Raw genomic sequence first — 20,769 nt, 5'->3', positions numbered from 1 at the left:
GAGGTCTACGTACTGATCACGGAGATGGAGCGAGCGCTACAGGAGAGCGACGAGGAGCGGCTGATGCTGCACGTCGCCGAGCTCTGTGGCGGGAGGAGCTCGGCCGCCGCTAAGACGGCAATGGAGGAGAAGCACACGACGTGGTCGTTTCCTCGTTGGAGCTCGTTGACTCAATCTGGGCAGCACATCTTATATCTAACGGCCACGAGTAAGCGTGGACTCCGGTCAATAAAGTTTGGAAAAGACCTAAATTGGATCGCTATTATTAACGGTGATCCAAATATTTGCAAAAGAACCCCTAAATTAGATCAACTGCTATCTTCCTCGTGCTCTCTCCTCCCCTAACCGTCCGGTGATGGCTGTCTCGCGCTCGCGAATGGACTCCCACTCCTCTTTGCCCCTCTCCCTCACCACCTCTTGGATCAATGGTTCAATGCCAGTTGGATCCAACATGAGGACTTTAAATTGAGAATTGCTGTCATAATTAAATAACTGGATTAAATCATGGGCGTTGATAAAATGACTTCCATCCATAATCTAGAATTAGGATGTTCCTGATTTTTGTTATTTGGACATAAAAAATTCGACCACCACGTGTCTTTAGTTAGATGTTTCTTGGTACCCTGCCTTTGAAATGTTTAGTAAATTTGCCTGGTATAGCATGTAGAAATGTGTAGATTAGGTGCAATTGATTCTGACATGAATATGTGCTTCTTCGAATACTGAAAGCAGTTCGAATACTGAAAACAAAGGATATGAATATGTGCTTGTGGGCAGTTAAAGTCGAAAGGACATGTGTTAGGCCAATATCAATCTGAGAGTTCAACAATTTCACACATCGTGTAGTGACATAGTTGCATTGTTTATAGTTTACATATATGCATGCACATGGGATATATCAGAACGAATTCTGTTTATAAGTATGCCATTTAGAAGGAAAAAAAAACATGATATTAATTTTTATATTTACTTTTAAAGTAAAACCTAGTACTCAAAGCTACATCCCAAAGGCATCTGAAAGAAAATTCTTATATGTTTCTGTTAAATATCATTTTAAACCGTATGGAAGAATAGAGATTATTCTATAGACTCTATAGCCGAACCCCGAGACCAAACTCCGATGAAGAGGAGGAGGTGGCGTGCGGGAGAGTGTGGCAGTGTAGGGGCAAGCGGAGGATCGTGATGGTACTGAGGTAGGCGGAAGGGGGCGGCGGCGCTGGTGTAGGTGAGCCTGCACGCTGATCGTGCGCCCTCATCTGCCGGCGGAAGCGAGCAGCACCCAGGAGACGATGACGATGGTGAGAAAGGGGATCGAGAGGGTTCGCTTTTCAAGAGAGGAGAAAGGAGCGGAGTGCTCTGGGAAGACTCGCGAAGACGACTCACAATTTATGATCAGACGGTTTCCCTGACTCACTGGCTTAATCCAACGGCCAGTGCCATTTGTGCTGACGTGACTCAATGACAGCTGAGTTTTCTTCCGTGAATTCGGTCTTAGAGATTTGTCCTTGAAATGGTCAAAATCCATCGAATGTTTTGTCCTTCAAAGTTAAACGGGAACGAGCCGCAGTTGCAGCAGGCACTGCCGGCTTCCGGAGGTTGGGGGCGTAAAACTGCCACGGTAGGAGAACTGGAGAAGCACACGGGCTCCAAGTGTTGCCGTGGCCACGTGCGGTGTTGCAAAACTCGCGCGCGCCCGCGTCTGCTTCCTCGGTCCCCGACCTTTCCTCAAGCGCGGCGTGCTGATTTCGGCAGTGCGGCGCCGGAGATTGAGCTGATTTGCCGTAGCGTTGGGCTCCGCTTGGGGCCCGGGAATGCGCGGCCCAATCTAAGTTAGGCTAATGCAGGGATGCGCGCGGGCCTCCGCGGTTGATTTGCCGCGACAGCGGGAAATGCCATATTTGACACCATGCGCCACAGCCAATTCGCGCCATTCGCGCTTAGGGAGTTGACTGGAACAAATTTGAAGCAGAGGGTCGGGGTCAATTCCGATCACGCATTCGGCGTGTACGCACCCCCAAAGTTCACGCAAGACGCATTTGCGAGAAACGCTCCAGCTATGTTCCGGCTGCATACGTCGCTGCAATGTGACTGTACTTCCAGGCAACAGTCTGGCAATCGAGCAGCTTCAATTTCACAGGCACATGTTTGCATTGTATCGAACAGACGAACACAGTCTTCAAAAGAGAAAAGGAGCACATCAATCCCTTTCCATAAATACCGTTCCCACTTCACGAATTCCACCCCGCCGCCGCCTCTCCCCGATCTCCATATCGGCCTCCACGAAATGGCACATGCGCCGCGGCTCCTCCTCGTGATGCTCCTCCTCTTCGCGGTATCGCCGGCGCCCTCCCTCGCAGCAAAGTTCGTCGTCGGCGACAGGGAGCACTGGGCCCCCAACGTCAACTACACCGCCTGGGCCGACCAGCACCAGTTCCACGTCGGCGACTGGCTCGGTATCTCCCGATCTCTCCCTTGCAGCCTCAAAACGTTTGCCATCAAGCCGTCCTTGTGATCGATCGATCTAGGGCATCTAGCTTTGCGTTAAAGAAAACTGAAGGGAAAAAAAAAACTCGTGCACGCAGACTTCGAGTACGAGAAGGACAGGTACGACGTGGTCCAGGTGAACGAGACGGCGTACGCGGCGTGCGACGACGGCGGCGCCATCCTCAGGTACAGCCGCGGCCGCAACTTCGCGTTCCACCTCAACCGCACGGGCCGGTTCTACTTCATCTGCAGCCGCGGCTACTGCTGGGGCGGCATGAAGGTGTCCGTGCTCGTCCAGCCACCCGCGTCGCTGCCACCGGCCGTGGCGCCGTCCCACGCGTCACGCGTCCGTGCCGCGGCCACGGTGTGGGGGGCAGCTCTCGCTGCCTCGCTGGGCGCGGCGGTGCTGGGGTCGTTGCCGTTTCCGATGTGAACGACCGGGCGCACTTGGATTCTTGGCCTTCCATTTTTAACAGCGTAGTGTAGCCGTGTGTGTGTGTGTGGGTGGGGGGGGGGGGGGGAATAAACGAGAAAACAAGCCATGGTGAACTGTCATGCTGCTTTATGCAAACTTTTGAATGATCTAAGTTCTTCCTGCATTGCCATTTGCCACACATACAACGATGGAACAGATTTAGAACACCCACATGGCATTGTTGTTTGACAGCACATCAGCCGGTAAGCAACCTTACACTGGACTTCTGAAAGGAAAAACTCTTTCGGTTTGGGCACCAAACCAACACATGTAACAATCTAGAAAAAAAAAAGAAACTACGAGGCAACTACGCTTAAGCATAACTCTGAAAGAAACACGTAACATAGTGGTTGAACGTATGATAATTACAAGATGTTTAAAAAGCCTATCAGAATCTTTACACCATCACTCTCCCCGTCACTCTCCGATAAAAGATTCGAAATATAACGTGCAATTTAGTAAGTTTAAACCAAAGGGGAGATTCCCGCACAAAATATTTATACAAAGAACTGTGTTAGGTAAGGGAGAAGTAAAGGTATACTACACTAATGCCATTAAGTAATGAAAGTTTTTCCGGTCGTTTACATTAGGTCCGATAGCCAGCGCCTGCTGGTTTCAGCCTTACCAAAAATTGGATCTAACACAGTCCTATGAAAATATTAAAACCTGGCACCTGTTGTCGCCAAGAGCATATATTAAGAACACGTATCTGAAATGAATACGGTAAGGAAAACGAATACTCTGCTTAAATTTGAAACCCTGACAGCCTTGAAATTCATTGGGTATTGGAAAATTGGAGGAACTTTTTGTTAGCAGTGAGCTGGAACCAAAGGATAAAGAAACTCAAAGACGCAATCCTCATAACGCGAAAGTACTCGGGAAGGTAAGCGAAGTGGGAACATACCCAACTTGCCTTCATCTAAGGTGAAAAATCAACAGGGGATGGAGACAGTGAGAGGGAGTGCCTGGAGTTAGCATAACAGGATGATAAGTTGTGATTTAAGGGTGGATAAGTGTGTCATAGATCTATTGGATAGAGAGCCCTCAGGAGATCATGTTGGAGTCCTTGACAATTTCGTATAATGAGATGGCAATCTCGATAGTCAGTAGTATTATGACACCCCACTCCAGCAAATCTGACCGTCTATTTTGGAGGACTTCTTGAAGAAAATGAATGTTGTGCTGTTACAATAATAAATTGTAAGAGCATATGAAAACAAAAAAATCAGTTCTTGCACTATAGAAGAATGATAACAAGGCATTTACCTCCACAAATTTCAGTTTGAAGTCAAGGCTTCCAAAGCGCTGATTCAGTTCATATTCCTCCCGAAGATACTCCAGAATTTGTGCATAATTTGCATTTTTCCAAGCAATCTCTGATCTGGGAAAAAATTATGTAGTTCAAATGAGTTTAAATGACAAAAGGTGCATGTTTCCAGAAGCAAAATGGCATTTGTAAAAGCAACAAGTGAGTCAAAGCAGAAACATGGGGGCAATGCAACAGAGCAAACGATAATACAATATGATCCAGGGATAGCAAGCAGAGAGTAATATGACATAGTAAAGTCCATTTCTAAGTATGATGATTAAATTCATCAATCCTTCTTCAAAGCACTGGAAGAAACTTCAAACTAACAGCATAAACCTCATGAGATCATTTTTCTCCAAAAGGGAATATCGTGTGTGTGTGTGACACAGTGGTTTATTCTCCATAGACATGCAATATATAACATCTTGAATTACACATCTTCCATCCTATAGCACAATCCTGCACATGGGATGGCACATTCTTCCATCCGTATTTAACTCCATAGCTCTACAGGAGATGGAGCCATCCTAAAAAGGAAGTATGATACTTGAGTGTACAAGACATACCTATCAAAAAGACCAAGTCTGATGATAACATCTGCAAGATTAGAATTAGCCTTGCCCACAAGTTGAAAAAGCTTCTTTCTTTTCATGGTGAAGTTCCCGGTCTTCTCCATGACACGATTAATTTCAGTGAATTCCTCAACCATATCATCAACCTATCAAAATTAGTGTTTTAGAAGTTTTAGAATGAAGCTTTAAAGATACAACCACAAGGCAAAAGTTTGTTAAGTTTGCTCAATTTCAGTACCTGCCGAATATAATGATCAAGGGCGATACTTTGACCAAGAACACTAGAAATTATGCGAATCCCATCAGTGTCTAAACTTTTAAGAACTATATAATCAAGACCTCCTTTCATCCATGTTGTCAGGGATGGTTTCTCAACCACTGCATAATCTGTTCATTGAAAAATAGATGTCATGTGATACAGGTTTTACTCTAAACCTACCATTTTTTGCAAATAATTAGGCAGGGCACTTCCAATGGCTGTACACCAAAGCTCCATTTCAATCTCAGTGAAAGAAAGGCTTACACGTGGAATGATTATCAAGTTCTATGACATTTATCAAACAGCAGCTTTGAATATCAGTATATCAGAGAAGGCAATTGGAATGTTTGCTGGCCGTCTGTCCATGCAAATATTATCATGGAACACAGAAAAGGTAGACAACTAAAAGGCAGTAAACAGAACTCTGTTTAGCAGATAATCTATATGGGCCCGGAAATGAATTGCATGGACGTACCATCTTTTCTCATCTCCGGAAGCCAACCTGAAGCATGTTTCCTAATTATATCAAGATAGTATTCAGCTTCATGATCAGCAATATTGAAAAGCACTGCAGAACCATATTGGAACACGACCACATAGCGATAGCAAAATCTGTTGTCCTTGACTCCAATGTCCTACACAAATATAAACCAAAAAGCACAAGGAAATCATTTTTTTCAGCACAGGTCAAGGTGAAATTATACATTACAACAGAACGTTTAACAAGTGACCAAATGTGATTGAGATTAGTTGATTCTAGAATCACCTGACCCTCCAACAAAGTGATGCTAAATTGGAATCACTAACCATAATCTCAGCCGGGAACTCGGAGTACCGGAGCGCAATGTAGTTGAGCGAACGGGTCGACGGAGGTACGATATCACTCCCGTGATCCGCCTGCATGCTCTTCAGATCAATGCTGCCACGAATAGGAGGAGAAAAAATCAAACAAAAACGGATCATTCTAGTTTTCTGCACCAATTGGGCGTGCCCGGCTGCCCGCCATCAAAACAGCACAGTAGCACACAACATTTCCTCACATAGAAATCATCAAACACCTATCGCGCAACTGCGGACGCGGCGTAGCATGCTCACCTGGTAGAGAGGAAGTACGCCTTGACGGGGATGTAGCGCGCAAGGCCCTCGTCCTCGTCCTCCTGCGGCGGCGCGGGCGCCGGGGCCGCCTCGGCCGCCGCGCGAATCCAGGCCCAGTACGCCGAGCCACCGAAACCCGAGTCGCGGGCGTCGTGGGGCGCGACGACCGCGGCCGCCGATACCGAAGAGAAGAGCCTCGAGAAGGGCGAGCCGTGGGGGCCCCGCGCCAGAGGGTGACCCGGTGGTGGTGCTTGTGGAGGCGGCGTCACGAGGAGGCGGCGGAGACTGCAGCACGCGCGCAGCCGCCCCATCAGGCGAGTTGGTGCCGCGCGCAGCCGCCAGGCTCCTCGACTTCGCTGTTCCACTCGTTTTGGACTTGGAGAGGTAGCAAATGGGGCGGGACCCAGCGCGCAGGCCTAAGGCCCGCACCGCAAGAACCGGGGGTTTCGTTTCGTGAGCTGGGCCCTGGCCCGTACAGGATAGAATGGACCGAGAAGAATAGGCAGCCATGTCGTTGTGGAGCTGGGCCATGTCCCTTTTTTTAACCCGCTTCCTAATCTTCAGTTGTTTGAAATCACGCTAGATTACAGTCGACTTTCAAATTTCGCCGGCGAGAAGAGGTCAGGGTTCAGAGCTTATGTCGGGCGTGCTTTTTCTAACGAGGGTTTGTGCCTTATGACTTTACAGGGAGATCATCTAAAAGTAGGCAGGTCTAATATAGAAGGTAGGTATGAGGGTGGAGCGACAAGGTGGTTGGGGTGCCGTCAGCCACTGGTTAGCCGATGGTTCGATACTAGGGTAGAGGAGCTCTAAAATGAAGTAGTTAGCACGATAGAGATGACGAACAAGACAAAGGTAGGTCGACGGTGCGAGAGAGTGGGCATGCTGGAGGTTGAAAAGATTGTTAGCTTGACTAGAGGTTGAAGAAAGGTTGTTGTGTGAGAAAAGAGGAGAAAACAAACGGTTGAAAATTAGTAACAACTTTTGTTTAAAAGAACAACCCCGCTCGCGTTCAAGCTCCTTTGAGATCGACGCAAAGTATTAGCTCCAACGCGCATTGTTTTATTTATTTTGAGCATCTAGTCAGTCTGCTTATGCGCTTTAAGCATAGTTTCCCTCGTTTTTTTTCACCTTTTCTTGTGTCACACTACTCAACTTTCATGTGTAGTAGTGATTCTGGAAATGCCTTTTGCTCCCTACTCGTGATCGGGAATTGTAGTTAGGTTTATATATCAGTTATCCTACCAAGCAGTGACAGTTTATCACGTCGGCGTTTTCAGATATATAGCATGTATGGACCGTCACGAACAAGGATGTTATTTGGAGTGCGTAAACAGAGACAAAAGGTCGTATTTTCCTTTTAAAAAAACTGAAGAAGTGTCGTTGCTTCGTACTCCTAGTACTTTTGTAGCAGTTTGTGGGAGGGCAGTGGCTTGTTGCGACGAACTGCTACGAAGTCAGTGTTTTGGAACGGTTCACACATATGTACCGCCGTTGATTTGTTCAGGATCGTCTCGTTGGTGGTGTGCCCAATAATTTCTCTTCTCGTTGGTGTTGTCTTATTATTCATGTGCTTACTATGTTTCACCGAACACCGTACCAGTTTCAGGCCTTTTCCTCTCAGATTTAATTCGACGCCGCACATGAAGTGATATCGAACTTGTCGGTCTGATTTGATGAAACGGCCGGACGAGAGACGCGAGCGGCAGCAGGAGGTAACGATGAAGCGATTTTAAAAATAATATTATTTTATTAAAAAAATGGAAAAATATAATTCAAAATGGAAAAATTTAAAAATATATATGTCAGACAGCATTCCAAATACCGTCTAAGATGTTATCGGCAATTGAAATATCGATTATTCGCTTGTCGGCAACCGGATAGTCTATCGGCAGTTGAATAGCCGATATGTCTTTTACGGATAATATTTAAAAAAAATCATAACTTTTTATATAATCTCAGATAATTTTTATAAAAAATATACCTATTGACGATACCTATAATTTTATAGTTAAATAAATATTCATTTAAATCTATTTAAATACCAAAAAAATAGTTAAAATTTTCAAATCTAGCAAAGTCGGCGTTGACAGGAGTTTAGCCCACCTCCATGTGTGTGTCAAATACTTAAATACGATGTCAGCACTCCGATCACTGATACGTGGTTAGTCGGAAATTATAGTACCGATTGACATTTATTCCTATAATTTTCTTATTTTAAATTATTTTTTTATTTTTTAGTAAAATAATATTATTAAAAAATCTGACTAAGCTTGCTACTGCTAGCCGGTGACAGGTTCAACAACCAAAAGATACAAAATAATAAAAAGTGTTGTCACCAAAGAAGATAGAAAGAGAAGGCTCCTCCGCTCCTGCACCAGAAAAAGGAGATTCGCGAACCTCGACGCCAAGGTGGCACTACCCAACGTAATCACTTGCGTCTGCTGCCGAACAAAAGCTACTCTACTCGCCGACCAACCGTGCCAAGCAGAAGCATCTGGACGTGCGGGCCATTGACCAACAGCCGCGCACCTACCCGTCCCACTCCTCAACAGCCACACCCGTACCCGCAGCTGGACCCGGATCCTCTGCATCAGAGGAGGTAGTGCACATCACTGCCACCTGCGTTGTAACACTGGTGGTAACTGCAGAGGATAGCGATGCCCCCGCAGCTCACTTCCAACCCGTCAGCTATTAAATGGGACCCAACCCGATGCGCCGCTTAGCGAAGCGAGTGCGAGGCGAGGGAGAAGGAAACCAGAGGGGTACGGGGAGAGACCATGGCTCCGATGACGCTGTACGGCGCGACGCTGTCGTGGAACGTGACGAGGTGCGTGGCGGCGCTGGAGGAGGCCGGCGCCGAGTACGAGATCGTGCCCATCAACTTCGGCACCGGCGAGCACAAGAGCCCCGAGCACCTCGCCCGCAACGTACGTATCCCGCTCGATCGCGCTCCTGCTGCTTTTCCGTTTCCGCCAGGAGATTATACGGGTGCCGCGGTCGCTATCGTCGATTGGTTCTCGTTCCTGGCCTCTCGGGGTTTCGCGGGGGGTTAAGATTCAATACTAGCGTTCGGTGGGGGCACATCAAGATTTTGGTAGACGACATTTTTTTACTGAAAAGAGCAGTAAATTGCAAGCCTGAGAAATGAAAGGAGTGAATTTTCTGTAGGTTGCTTCAGATTGGCAAACGTATTTGGGCGTAGTAAAGTTAAAGATCATTCCACCCCATCATTCTCCCCACTTCGGCACTTCCTGCACCCACTACCGATGCCGCCCACTTCCCACTATAATAAATGTGCACTTTTTATATCTTCCCAAATCCAGTTGACTACGGCCAGGATTTGGGCTGGACGAACTGGATCGAATTTCTGTGACTCGATCTGGATAGGGGTAAGTGTGCTAAGATGGTGGGGATGAACCGTGGTTGCCTTCTTGATCTGGTTCGAATGTTCTTGGCTTGGTTTGGTTTGGTTTATGTGCTCGATGGTTGCTCAGGGGGTTTGATCTGGTCAAGTGCAAGCAAGAAAGAGAAAAGCGCAGGGGTACCATGGGGACGTTGAGAAGTTGATAACATCTATTTTGGACCGGTCATAGTAGTGGTTTAAGACTTTAAGCAGGGTTTTATGCATGAATGATTTGAGTCCTATACTGGCTGTAAATTTACTAGATGTGCAATCGTGCATTTTGAACTTCAAATATATCAAGTCTCTTTAACCTGTTCGAAAAGAAAAATACATGAGAATGACTTGTGTAGATTTCAATACAACTAGCCTCTGGCATAAAACGGAAATATTCAATAATGATGTTTTCAGCTTGCTTATGATGTAGCGATGTGTCACTACTCTGAAATTTAATATGATGTACGCATGAAATAAGCATATGTGAAGGCCACTGACATCTGCTTGATATGATTATCTGGCGAGCATGTAGCAGCTGCTTCAAATATGTCAGAGTCTCTTTAACTGGCGAGCATGTAGCAGCTGCATCAGAACCGACATCTGATTGCTGAAACTCACTGTCCTGACTCTTGATATGGTTATCTATTTCTCTGCAGCCGTTTGGTCAGGTTCCAGCTTTGCAAGATGGTGACTTGTACCTCTTTGGTATGATGCTATCTCTTGGAGATCCTTCTCCTTGTAAATATAAGGAGCGTCATTTTTAGTACTGCTGTTGTGAAATAGCACTTCTGCCTGTTTCTTGGTACTGCTGCTGTGACTTCCGTTATTGTTGGTGCTGCTACCTGTTTCGTAACATATAACAATGCTAGCACTTCAATGTAAGCGAAAATGGTATCTCAGCTTTTGCTAGGAGCAGAAGGTTTGTTCAGGGGTCCTGACTAAAGGAAGCCTAAAACTTTCTCCACACGTGATGAAAAATTTATCTGTGATTGCAAAATGTCGTTACGCCAGAGGTACTATATAGTTATGGCCTTATGGGACTTGGTTACCATTTACTTCAAAATTTTTCACTCTAGTCCAATAATGAAGGTTCTTTTCATTATGTTGTGTATAGAAACCAAAGTTGAAGAAGACTTTTACAGTACACCTAAATGAGTGCATGCCGTCCATTTTCTTCATCCGATGGTTTAGATTGGCCCAATGATACTCTATCGCCCACCAGTATCATGGGTATCATTAAAGAGTATCATGGGTATCATAAGGGTAGGATTGGAAAAAAAACATGATAAACTTGTAAATTATATGTTTAATTAGGGAAGGTCAAAATGTTAGTTTATTTTTCAGATAAGCTTTCACTTATTCTGTTCATTTCATTTATTAGGGTTTTCACCCTCCGTCGGCTGGTCGATGGGTGGCGAAGGTCTGAAGTCCGGTCAGTCAATGACGTAATTACCCCTAAAGGTACCAAGATAATTACAATAATACCTACTAAAATGGACGGTTGGATCACAACAATAATACTCTTCACCATCTAGTATCATGGTGTACTGTAAAGGTTCTCAAGTTGAAAGGGACCAAGCATGCCCATATCATTTCCATGGGAGTAGTAATGTGTTATGTCTTGCCCAAAATATCAACTGAAATATACAGGGACAAAATTGTCATCATGCATCTCATAAATAGCAAGATTCACTTCATTTTTAGTCAACTTGTTCTGTTTCATCTTGCGGGTATCATTTGGTGAGTTGGTATTGTTCCAGAGAAGTATCATAATTGGCGAACATGAGATCAGTAAGCTTGTTCACGCAAACACATTTAGGTTTTGTCTATTATTTGTACTCCTATCACTCTATCAGTCATCAGGATATGTATAGTTTCCACTTGAAATCTAATCAAGCTGAGAGGTGGTTATCTAACTTTGTTCTTATTTTTCCTCAAAATTAGAATCACGTGCAATTTGCAAGTATGCATGCCGCAAAAACAAACCAGAACTGTTGAAGGTCGGCGACCTCAAGGAATCAGCAATGGTGGATGTGTGGCTTGAGGTGGAGGCCAACCAGTACACCTCTGCACTGAACCCCATTCTCTTTGAGTGCCTTATCCGTCCCATACTTGGGGGAACCACCGACCAGAAAGTTGTTGAGGAGAACCTTGAGAAGCTGAAGAAGGTGCTCGAGGTGTACGAGGCACGTCTAACCAAGTGCAAGTACCTGGCTGGAGACTTCATCAGCCTTGCTGATCTGAACCATGTATCTGTCACCCTGTGCTTGTTTGCTACGCCCCACGCATCTGTGTTTGATGCCTATCCGCATGTGAAGGCCTGGTGGGCTGGCCTGATGGCGAGGCCGTCCGTCCAGAAGGTCGCAGCACTGATGAAGCCATCTGCTTGAAGTGGTTGTCCTAGCGCAGATGGTCCATGGAATAAAGTAAAGCTGTGTCTGGGTGTTTGCTTGTTCAGGTACTGTGGTGTTACGATGTGTCTTCTATGTTGAATGTTCAGGCCTTTGTGCTCGGATGCTTGTGATCCAGTCCTGGATTTTGTACTGAAATGAGCATTCCTGTGCTCATCTTGAGAACCTTGAAACAATAAATTCTACTACCTTAGCTACCTGGACCTTGTAATGTCTCGTACGCTCATTTGCTGCTTCAGTGTTCAGGTTTGCTATCATCATGATAAATGCGGTCCTATTGATACCAGGCCTGGTCGAGACTGATGATTTGTCCTTAAAATGTGTAGTTTATGTATTGAGCAATATGGATCATGTGCAATGAGAAAAGATTTGTTGTTGCCTAAGTCTTGCTGGTTATGCTTTGCCGGACATATTTACACATTTGTGAGGATTAGAAACATAGATAAAAGCCTTCTCTTTAAGATTTTCTCAGCATGGGTTTCATGTATCTGTTCGAAACTTCTCATTTTTGAGAAAAAGGTTCCAAGTACTACAAATGTGTTGTTGAGATGAAGATGCACTCGAATGTTTTAACCATGGTGAGTTAGTGACTGATCCCTGATGAACATCATGGGTAGAATTTCAGATCTCTCCAGATAACTACAGGTATACTCCAAAACAAAGTACCTGTTGTTTGTATATATAGCTTTGCATGTCCAAAGAGAAGATAAAGACTCCACTACCACCTTGAACGATCTGGTTAGCACTACCAATCTGCCACGTCAAAGCACCGCCCATCAAAGCACAAAAACAAGGGCACAGCTTGGCGCGCCTTTACTTTGATGGACGATGATTCGTAATCCCAGCCCAAAGCAGCCGAAAAGACTGCCGTCCGCGCGCCCCGACGGAGGAGCTCCGTCCAAAGGCGACACCCTGCAGGAATGCAGCATGGTCGCAGGAATCAAATAATTGACGGGGCCCGTCGGTGAGCGCCAATAAAGAGGAGAAATGGAGTCTCACACCACACCAGGTACTAGTAGAACTGGAGAAGTGCAGAGCCACGAAACCAGAAGCGCCAAGCTAGAGAGACGCAGAGGTCCCCAACACCCTACACACACTCTGACGCGCAATGGCGACTCCACTGTTCTTCTTGCCGCTCTTGGTGTCCGTGGAACTCAGAGGATCAGGTGAGACACCTCACTTTCGTCTTTGACTGCTAGCACATTCCTTGCACAAGTTCCACACGTCCATTAGCTTACAGAAACATCAGACATCCATCCTTGGTAGATACGTACCAGCATTGTCGCGACGTGTTTTTCCGAATCCGACAACCTAGCTCAGCGTCCACATACACGTTGCTTTCATGTCCGTAGCGATCGATCGAGGGAGCTCGATTACCTGCTGCACGGAAATACTGATTTGCTAGTGTTTTTGTGTGGCGCATGAAGAGGGGGCGTGGTGCGTGTGCCGACCGGACGTGGCAGACGCGGCGCTGCAGAGGACGCTGGACTACGCGTGCGGGCACGGCGCGGACTGCGCCCCCGTGCTCCCGACCGGGCCGTGCTACAGCCCCGTCACGGTGCGCGCACACTGCTCCTACGCCGCCAACAGCTACTTCCAGCGGAACAGCCAGGCCAAGGGCGCCACCTGCGACTTCGGCGGCACCGCCAACCTCACCGGCACAGATCCGAGTACATATAGAACACACCCCCTTCGTTCCTCGATCGCCGTCAGGCACTTGCACGTTTCATCTCAGGATCGTTCCTAATTTTCTACTAACATATTTGTTTCCGGTTTCAGGCTCTGGAACCTGCACATACCCTGCAACGCCGAGGTATGTAGGATTCCTAGCGAGCAATCAACGTTCGCTGCTGAAACAATCACGGGACTGAAGTGTTTACTGCCTTCGATCTGTTGTGCATGCAGTGCCGCAGGGACAAGCAACGCAACCGGCACGGGCACGTCGTCTCCAGGCTCCACGAATGCCCCGACGACTCCCGGCATGGGAGGGAGCTTCACGACACCGGTCGGCGCGTCTGGCCCTTCCCCCAGCACCGTCAGCGCTGGCACCGCTGCTGCGTTTGTTGGTCGCCACGTCGTCCTCCTCGCCGTCGTCTCCGTTCTAGCTTTCGTGGTGCGCTGACTTGGCCAGAAGGCTGTTACCTCTGCAGCGTCAAGAAGCGCCACGAATTTTTGGTTTGTCCTCTGCAATCCATCGGATGTTTGGTTGCCACGGGTGGAGATTTGGTTATCGTTTGTTCTTCTGCTATGATGTTTGTCGCAGTTTTCTTTTATCCCAAACTAGCAAATTTGTGCGGCTAGATTTGCTACAATATCATTTTCTAAGATTGTATTTCATTTGATTTTACGTTTCTATTTGGAAACTTGACCCGACAATCCATGAGTTATTCTTTCTCTAGTTTAGTGGCACTGTAGTTGTACAATGATTACAACCAATATATTCAAATTGGAACAACAATAATTTTACACGCTTTATAAAATTTTAAATTCTTATGTCTAGCTTTAAGCATTTCAGGCAAACTTGATGGTTGATTAGGTTGCTTCGATGATTAGATTTACCTCGTTTACCAATTTGAAATTCTATAACGTATTATGTTTAATTACCTCCAATTTGAAACGTCATAAAGCCGTATGTTTACCTCCAATTAATGCAATAACTAGACGGGTGTCCATGCATCAGTGCGTCGCTGAACGGCTCCATACCGAAGAATGCGCTGGTGCCTCCATGTTGTCCTGAATTAAGGGAAAAGATGCTATAGTGCGAAGAAAATTGTGCCAAACACACCTTGCTTAATATGGATGGCACAAATTATATCAACTGAAATTAGATATTCAACTGAAATTAGATATTCAAATTGAATCCCGATAAATGTGTATCCCATCCTGTTGATCACTCCTTGCTCCCCGCATGCTTATGGCTGCTCCAACCTGTCAAGCAATTCACAAGTAGTCAAGCTCTCTCGTCGGAGCTTGTTCACTATCATATAATCCTGATCCGTGCATGCTTAGGGTTGATGTCGAATATTGTTGGGTAACATATCCTATGCACAGACTTTGTAATCTTGCTAATTATGCGAAGTCTAATCTTGTATGACGATCAAATGGATTTTGTGATGGCAGTGAAAACATTAGCACCCGGCATGTATTGGTCTGCAATAGAGATGAAGCTGCTCTTTGTATCTTAATTTCTTGTCCGTCAAAATCACAACCCAATCATACCAGTCCAAAACATAATTAGAAGACATGGCTAATCACTATTTGAGTTTGAGCTCGGCGTGAACCTTGAGTCCTTGACCTCGTATGCGCTTGTTATGGGCATACTGGTGGTCTGGTGGAGCACATTAGCCAGCCGTCGGTAACAGAACACAGATTCGCAGGGCACGGTGCGCCTGCTCGCTCATGTTCTCCGTTCAGTGGCCAGCCACCACCTCTCGAACGGGCGCTCTCGTCAGTCAGTTGGACGGTGTGCCCCCATAAAATATAACTTCTCATATACTTATGTATGAACGATCTATACATTATATTTATTTATTTATTAATTCTCTCGTTATCTTGTTATTTTTCTCACCTGCCTTATTATTTTTTTCCCACCTTGTGCAACCTCCATGTAGCCGGCGCTCTGAGCATACGCATTCCTAGAGACTGAACGGCAGCATGGTCTCCATATATCTTGTTGGAATATGTGCCTCCCATCAATCTCACATCGGGCGATCGGGTCGCCATACGGCAACCCGTAACTCTTCACCAGCTGTGCGCCGACATGGACAACGATTACGCCACTATCATGATTTGATCATGTTTTGGATGAAGATTGATATGACCTAGTAGGAGAGGTTCAAGTAGCATACATGTAAGTCTAGCACTAATAGATTCCATCTTTAGAGATGATCACGTATACGGAGTATTAGTATTCCAAAATATTGCAAGCGTATGGATGTAAAAAATAATACCATACATTGTTTTCTAGTAGGACTCTCTTGACATATCGAATCTAGTTAAGATTTGCACCGTTATAATTTGGGCCCACAACAATCAAGAAAATAACTAAAAAAAAATTGAGCATCTAGCCTTGAATGTCTGTTTCTTTCACATTTAGACAACAAATATGGAAACCTTACACTTGCTTACCTGTTACCGCGACCACAAGCTGCACAACCCGAGTCGGCTCCCGTGTCCTGTGCTACTGATCAACGACTTCATTGGTGTTGCTTGTGATGGTCGTAGATCGCCGTTTCCTTATTGAATTCAATCCCCTCATATGATTGTTCAGTTGGTCAAACAAAGACTCTAGCTTGCTCTTCTTTCCTTGCACGTAGTTGCTGACGGACAGTTTGCTAGCAGATATCCCCGAGCCACTTCGTTAATTTGATGACAATCGAGATTGCACATACACAACTCAATCGAACTAATGGAACACCTGACTGTTGCGCCGCCGGTCGTTGATCGTAGCAGGCTGCATCCTTGTTTTATCTCAATGAGGTGTGGTGTGGTAGATAGCTAGGGAAACACTGTTGATGGCTTCTTGACGTATCTCTCGGTCGCCGATGCGAACGTGGTGGCAACAGCAATGGTTGCATTCATGTCGCCCCCTCCTCAGTCATAGCTGTGGTGGCGTCGACGTGCCTGTAACATCCCAAATTTTATAAATATATTATTAAGTATTTATGAACATCATTAGTATTATAATTGAAGCTTTGAGCAAATAACTAGTGCAATTAAAATTAAATATGAATTGTTAAGTTTAATAAGAAGTGATACATTGTGAAGGCACTTACAAAATTACTATGTAACTTATGGCTTGAAATAATTTTAGAAATTAGTTCATAACATATGAAGAATATTAGTGAATTTTTTTAGATTTTAGGGAATTACTTTGAAGCTTAAAAATTAGAGCAAGTAAGAAATTTTTTAACTTTGAAGAATTTTAATCTGCGATAATATCCCATAAAATTTGTCCTAGAATTTTTAGAGCTTGAAAAGATCTTACATTAAATCAGAGAAGGAAAGGGGATATTTTAGTTTGTGTTGATCACTGATCACAGGCCCACTTATCATCTCCTCCCTCCCTCTACTCAGTGTCGACCACCATTGTTGTTAACAAACATGGCCAACCACCAAGCCACAATGTCGGCGCCGCTTTCCTCGACCAAGCAAGTTGGCTTCCGCCCTTATCTCTCCCACCATCGGTCTCTCTCCCTCATTCACTACTCTCTCTCTCTCTCTCTCTCTCTCTCTCTCTCTCTCTCTCTCTCTCTCTCTCTCTCTCGCCCACAAGCAACAACACAGAGCAACACAACACTGCACCATCGAGCCCAAGTCCACCGCGCCTAAGGTCGGATGAACTGGGCCCAAGCCCTGGGAAGCAATGAGTGAGGCCAGCGAAGCTTCCCCGAGCTTCCCTCACCGTATCCTCCTCGAGTTCCAGCCGGATTTGGTGTGCCGCTCCTTTCTTCCCCAACTCCAGCAGGCTCCGCCCACACCTCATTGATGCACCGCCGTGTCACCGTCTTTCCACCCCAACTGAGCCGGCAATGAGCATTGTTGGACCCCCTTTAATCTTTTGTGCACGCCTTTTTGCCCTCGGCTCGACGCCGACATAGTCGTCCGCGTACGCTTTGCGCCATCATGCCGTCATGCTCGGCGTTGGCTGAGCTCGTCGGCCAGTGCTTGCCCAGGAAGCTTCCCCTTAGCATGTCACACCTTCTCCCACCTTCGATCGTCCAAGAGTCATGCCCCTCCTCCTCATTCCTGTGCATGCGCCGCCGCCGTATGCCATCGTCAACCGCCTTTCGGTCGTCGCAAGCCACCACGCATGCCTCAAATGAGTCCGCTTTGGTGTGGTGTTGCTTACCCCCAGCCGAACGGCGGTGCAGTTCGCCACCGGCGAGGGCCGCGAGTACTGCCGCCATGGCCAGCATTGTGCAAGTCATGGCCGTGGATCGATTTTGACCTGGTCAAAGTAGCTCGACCCTACTTCCATATGTAGAGCTAGCTGGCTGGTTGCCTAAGCCGAATGATCTCGTATTGTGTGAGTAAAGAATTACTTCCCTATATGGTGTAAAATTTGTCATGCTCCCGACCAGGGCCTAGACGCGGCAACCGTCACATAGTTATAAGCGTTATCTTATAACATGTAAGGCTAAATTAAACACAAATGAGAAGAGGATCGCAATCATATTTTCCATCTTTATTGATATTTCACCAATATTACATGAGCAGAACATTTTACATGTGAGTAAAAACTAAATATTAAACTAAGGTTATTTCTACATCTAGTCGTTTTCCTTCCCATCTAGCTTAGTCCATCTTTCACATGTTATAAAAAAAATACAACAAGCAAGGGTGAGCATGAATAAATCACACTTAGCAAATGGGTATATGATATTAGCAAAACCAACATAACACGAGGAAGGTAAAATACGAGTGCAAGTCAACCAATAATATAAACATAATGTGGAAGCGAAATAATGCAAACAACTTCACTCAACAATATAAAACATTCAACGATTCAACGGGTGTCATACATGACCATAAGCTTTCGAACCTAAGAGTTATAGGGATGAAATTTCACACTTTACATTTTTATAGAGGGATACTCTGACATCACATTCTCAACTAGAGCACCATGCATGCATGCATGTTCTTGAAGAGCAGAGCTCTTTGACCCTCTGAGAATCACACCTCTTGATATATTAGTATTTGGTTGCTCATATGGAGCCATCACCAAGTACCTTGTTCTGAACCAGAGCCATCCCATTGGAGAACTCAAATAGTTCCACATCTGAATTGTGATTGATATAATATAATTGCCGTCGCAACACAGTGTCAAAAAAGGAATAGACAGGAAGCATAACAACATATAAGGTCTATGTCGAAATGTAACCATCACAACAGCTCAAGCAGCACAACATCATAAATATAAATCCACTTTGAATAATAAATAATGTGTGCGAAATATCAAGATAACAACAACTTAAATATAAAACACACGTGAAATATAAGACAACACCACAACTAGGAATGTAAAACACACGCGAAAATATAAGGCAACATCACAAGTGAAAATATAAATATGAATATAAAAGACTAGCAATCCAATAACTTACAACGTGAAATAAATGCAAAATATCAGTATGTTAATAGTATATAGCTCGTTTATCTTAATAAATTAACACAGTTCAAAGAGTATTAATTTTACTGCTTTCGTGAGTAGTATTTCCGCAGCACTATGGTTGCTTTATCCAACTAGCAGTCCTACTATTACGGCTAATTTATCCCAATAGCAGTCCTTCTATTGCCTCTCTAACTAGTGCCTTCTCACACTAGCAGTATTTCAACCTCTTGTACAGCAGCACCCGTCACTGCATGCGACGAGCCACCGCTGATTTGCTTACTACCATTACTTTCTACTACTGACAAACTCCGAAGAATAGCGCATCGCCTGCTTTGGTCTGAGGTGAATCAGCTTTGGTGCAGGACGGTCCTATTTATAGGCCCTGCAGGTGGGTTTCTACGGGCTTCGGGTCCCTCGGCGAGCAAACAGATGAGCTCGAGCCGTATAAAATATGTAGCTCCACTTCTAAGCTAGCTAATGGAAGAATGCCACGTCCTTTTTACAATTAATCACAGCACAACAGCAGCTAGATAGCAAGTCGGCAGGAGGCAGGGTATTATCCATTCCTTGGTAGTTTTTCCTTTGCATGCCATGGGTCCCACAAGCTAGAAACCTCGAGCAATTGCATGCTTCTAAAGCGGGCAGAAGTATATGAGTGGCACTTCTATGACATCAGGGCCCCCAATATATTTTACTATAGCTACAAAGCTTGTGTTCATATTCACGTACACATACATGCAGCTGTAGGCACAAAATAAATTAATATGCAATGGTCATCTGCGTCGATTGCTAACAAAGGAATTTAGTTAAGCTACTAGCTATTAAATTAACGTTAATACTCAAGTATAATTAAAAGCCATTTATCTAACATGGTAGATAATATGATATAATTAGCAATCTTTAAAAATACGGATTGTTACAAAATCAATTTGAATTACCGCGTTCTCGATCATGAGCACCATTAATATTCATTGAACATCAATCATAAATTTTCGTTCAATTTGATAGGATGAAAAGTATGTGAGCCTTCAAGAGAAGTATCTGTTGATGTTTATTTGAATTAAATAAGTTCACAGTCTTGGAGGTTTTAATTATTGTCAGTCAATATTAATGGTTCATATCATTAAATTGATTAAAGTGCTTTCCGCTCAACTAACCTAACCTTGTAGTTATCCCTTTCTATTCAACTAAATACATTATTATTGGAGTTGGGAGTAGTATATATCCATATTGTGCAAGTTTGTGAGTATATTCATACTCAGTGTGCTAACCTTAAGTTATTGCAGGTAACAATGAACTAGTGTACGAATATTTCTAGCCTGCCGATACTGATGATGGGCGGGAGTAGAGGATGTCTAATCGAGCTAATCTTGGTGGTGTCTTTTGAACAATGACGCTACTAATATTTTATTATTAATACTTTTCGTTGTGTATGAAAACTCTGATAGTAGGTAAAAATTGGTATAGTAAATAAGGTATGTAATATAAAAAAAATCTTTGCACTCTAATCATATACTATGATGAAATAAGTATTTACATCATACATCATACACGTATCTGTCACCTTACACGATAGGTTTAATAATGACCGGCATAAGGTAAATAAGGCATACACATATATTTTATGTAGTTAATCGTGTTCTATACAGA

General features: G+C 44.7%; 4 protein-coding genes across 5 annotated transcripts; 3 read left to right on the top strand and 1 right to left on the bottom strand.

The window, feature by feature from the left end:
• Positions 1-1,768: 1,768 nt before the first annotated feature.
• Positions 1,769-2,966, top strand: LOC133889752 (early nodulin-like protein 16). The gene is made up of 2 exons (XM_062330218.1): positions 1,769-2,453; positions 2,583-2,966. Exons 1-2 carry the CDS (start codon positions 1,907-1,909, stop codon positions 2,915-2,917), a joined length of 882 nt encoding a protein of 293 aa, XP_062186202.1. The 5' UTR covers positions 1,769-1,906; the 3' UTR covers positions 2,918-2,966.
• A 523-nt stretch (positions 2,967-3,489) lies between these two features.
• On the bottom strand, positions 3,490-6,740 carry LOC133921455 (protein RETARDED ROOT GROWTH, mitochondrial-like). Of its 2 annotated transcripts, none has more exons than XM_062366338.1 (7): positions 6,195-6,740; positions 5,907-5,996; positions 5,575-5,734; positions 5,079-5,227; positions 4,835-4,986; positions 4,226-4,340; positions 3,490-4,141 (listed from the first exon to the last, which is right to left on the bottom strand). In XM_062366338.1, the coding sequence occupies exons 1-7, from the start codon at positions 6,723-6,725 to the stop codon at positions 4,004-4,006; spliced, it is 1,335 nt and encodes a 444-aa protein (XP_062222322.1). In that variant the 5' UTR covers positions 6,726-6,740; the 3' UTR covers positions 3,490-4,003. The 2 variants fall into 2 exon arrangements, with proteins under 2 accessions (XP_062222322.1, XP_062222329.1); XM_062366345.1 differs by having other exon boundaries at positions 5,907-6,018; positions 6,195-6,566.
• A 2,165-nt stretch (positions 6,741-8,905) lies between these two features.
• Positions 8,906-12,204, top strand: LOC133921439 (glutathione S-transferase 1). The gene is made up of 3 exons (XM_062366316.1): positions 8,906-9,124; positions 10,251-10,299; positions 11,539-12,204. Exons 1-3 carry the CDS (start codon positions 8,975-8,977, stop codon positions 11,982-11,984), a joined length of 645 nt encoding a protein of 214 aa, XP_062222300.1. The 5' UTR covers positions 8,906-8,974; the 3' UTR covers positions 11,985-12,204.
• A 157-nt stretch (positions 12,205-12,361) lies between these two features.
• On the top strand, positions 12,362-14,342 carry LOC133921448 (PLASMODESMATA CALLOSE-BINDING PROTEIN 3-like). The gene is made up of 4 exons (XM_062366327.1): positions 12,362-13,171; positions 13,433-13,675; positions 13,785-13,818; positions 13,911-14,342. Exons 1-4 carry the CDS (start codon positions 13,114-13,116, stop codon positions 14,125-14,127), a joined length of 552 nt encoding a protein of 183 aa, XP_062222311.1. The 5' UTR covers positions 12,362-13,113; the 3' UTR covers positions 14,128-14,342.
• Positions 14,343-20,769: the final 6,427 nt, after the last annotated feature.

This window comes from Phragmites australis, chromosome 1, assembly GCF_958298935.1.
Source record: "Phragmites australis chromosome 1, lpPhrAust1.1, whole genome shotgun sequence".
Taxonomy (NCBI): domain Eukaryota; kingdom Viridiplantae; phylum Streptophyta; class Magnoliopsida; order Poales; family Poaceae; genus Phragmites; species Phragmites australis.
Note: the sequence above shows the minus strand (reverse complement) of the source record. Positions and strands in the feature narration are given on the sequence as shown.

What these genes read in the sequence shown, in the direction of transcription:
- LOC133921455 (XM_062366338.1), bottom strand. Translation starts at nt 6,725, where the DNA reads ATGGCCCAGCTCCACAACGACATGGCTGCCTATTCTTCTCGGTCCATT. An exon ending in GCGTACTTCCTCTCTACCAG is followed by an intron (nt 5,997 to 6,194) that starts GTGAGCATGCTA and finishes AAGAGCATGCAG; the next exon opens with GCGGATCACGGGAGTGATAT. An exon ending in AGACTTGGTCTTTTTGATAG is followed by an intron (nt 4,341 to 4,834) that starts GTATGTCTTGTA and finishes ATTTTTTCCCAG; the next exon opens with ATCAGAGATTGCTTGGAAAA.
- LOC133921448 (XM_062366327.1), top strand. Translation starts at nt 13,114, where the DNA reads ATGGCGACTCCACTGTTCTTCTTGCCGCTCTTGGTGTCCGTGGAACTC. An exon ending in CGTGGAACTCAGAGGATCAG is followed by an intron (nt 13,172 to 13,432) that starts GTGAGACACCTC and finishes TGGCGCATGAAG; the next exon opens with AGGGGGCGTGGTGCGTGTGC. An exon ending in CCTCACCGGCACAGATCCGA is followed by an intron (nt 13,676 to 13,784) that starts GTACATATAGAA and finishes TTCCGGTTTCAG; the next exon opens with GCTCTGGAACCTGCACATAC.
- LOC133889752 (XM_062330218.1), top strand. Translation starts at nt 1,907, where the DNA reads ATGCGCCACAGCCAATTCGCGCCATTCGCGCTTAGGGAGTTGACTGGA. An exon ending in CCACGTCGGCGACTGGCTCG is followed by an intron (nt 2,454 to 2,582) that starts GTATCTCCCGAT and finishes TCGTGCACGCAG; the next exon opens with ACTTCGAGTACGAGAAGGAC.
- LOC133921439 (XM_062366316.1), top strand. Translation starts at nt 8,975, where the DNA reads ATGGCTCCGATGACGCTGTACGGCGCGACGCTGTCGTGGAACGTGACG. An exon ending in CCGAGCACCTCGCCCGCAAC is followed by an intron (nt 9,125 to 10,250) that starts GTACGTATCCCG and finishes ATTTCTCTGCAG; the next exon opens with CCGTTTGGTCAGGTTCCAGC. An exon ending in TGGTGACTTGTACCTCTTTG is followed by an intron (nt 10,300 to 11,538) that starts GTATGATGCTAT and finishes CCTCAAAATTAG; the next exon opens with AATCACGTGCAATTTGCAAG.